We start from the raw sequence: 448 nt of genomic DNA on the forward strand, positions 1-448 counted from the left end.
CAAAACCAAAACAATGACAGCTCAGTCAGCCTGCGCAAAAACTGACCTGAGTTACCTGGTCGGAAGGTAATTGGCATCAATGCAGGTGTGTGTGTGTGGGGGGGGTTGTCCCTCCCTATATAAGGCGAGCGCGCTTGTAAACCGCATCAGTCTCAAGCACTCAGCGCCTGCATTCGTACTGTACTCTCCCTTGTCTCCTGAGTCGTCTGTGTACAAAAATCGCCATGGCTGTTAAGGGTAGGCTGGATGTTCCTGCGTGGAAAGTTATTTGTCTAGATAACTGGTTGAATACGGATAGTTATGAATAACTCACTGTATTTTCTTAATTATTATTAATATACACAAAGAATGATACAATTTTGATGAAAGAAAATTTTTCATAAGTCAAAGACTAACAACCTTGCTTCCAAAATTTACCATAAAGTACCTCGTAGTGTCACTACTGCAT

General features: G+C 42.0%; 1 protein-coding gene across 1 annotated transcript in view; it reads left to right on the forward strand.

The window, feature by feature from the left end:
• Nucleotides 1-147: 147 nt before the first annotated feature.
• The window catches only part of LOC119593319, a gene marked incomplete in the record, with an annotated part of 2,364 nt that continues 2,063 nt past the window's right edge, over nucleotides 148-448 (forward strand). The window contains 1 exon segment of the mRNA XM_037942246.1: nucleotides 148-237. Within this exon segment, the coding sequence (XP_037798174.1) occupies nucleotides 225-237 (13 nt within the window).

This window comes from Penaeus monodon, chromosome 32 (genome assembly GCF_015228065.2).
Source record: "Penaeus monodon isolate SGIC_2016 chromosome 32, NSTDA_Pmon_1, whole genome shotgun sequence".
NCBI classification, from domain to species: domain Eukaryota; kingdom Metazoa; phylum Arthropoda; class Malacostraca; order Decapoda; family Penaeidae; genus Penaeus; species Penaeus monodon.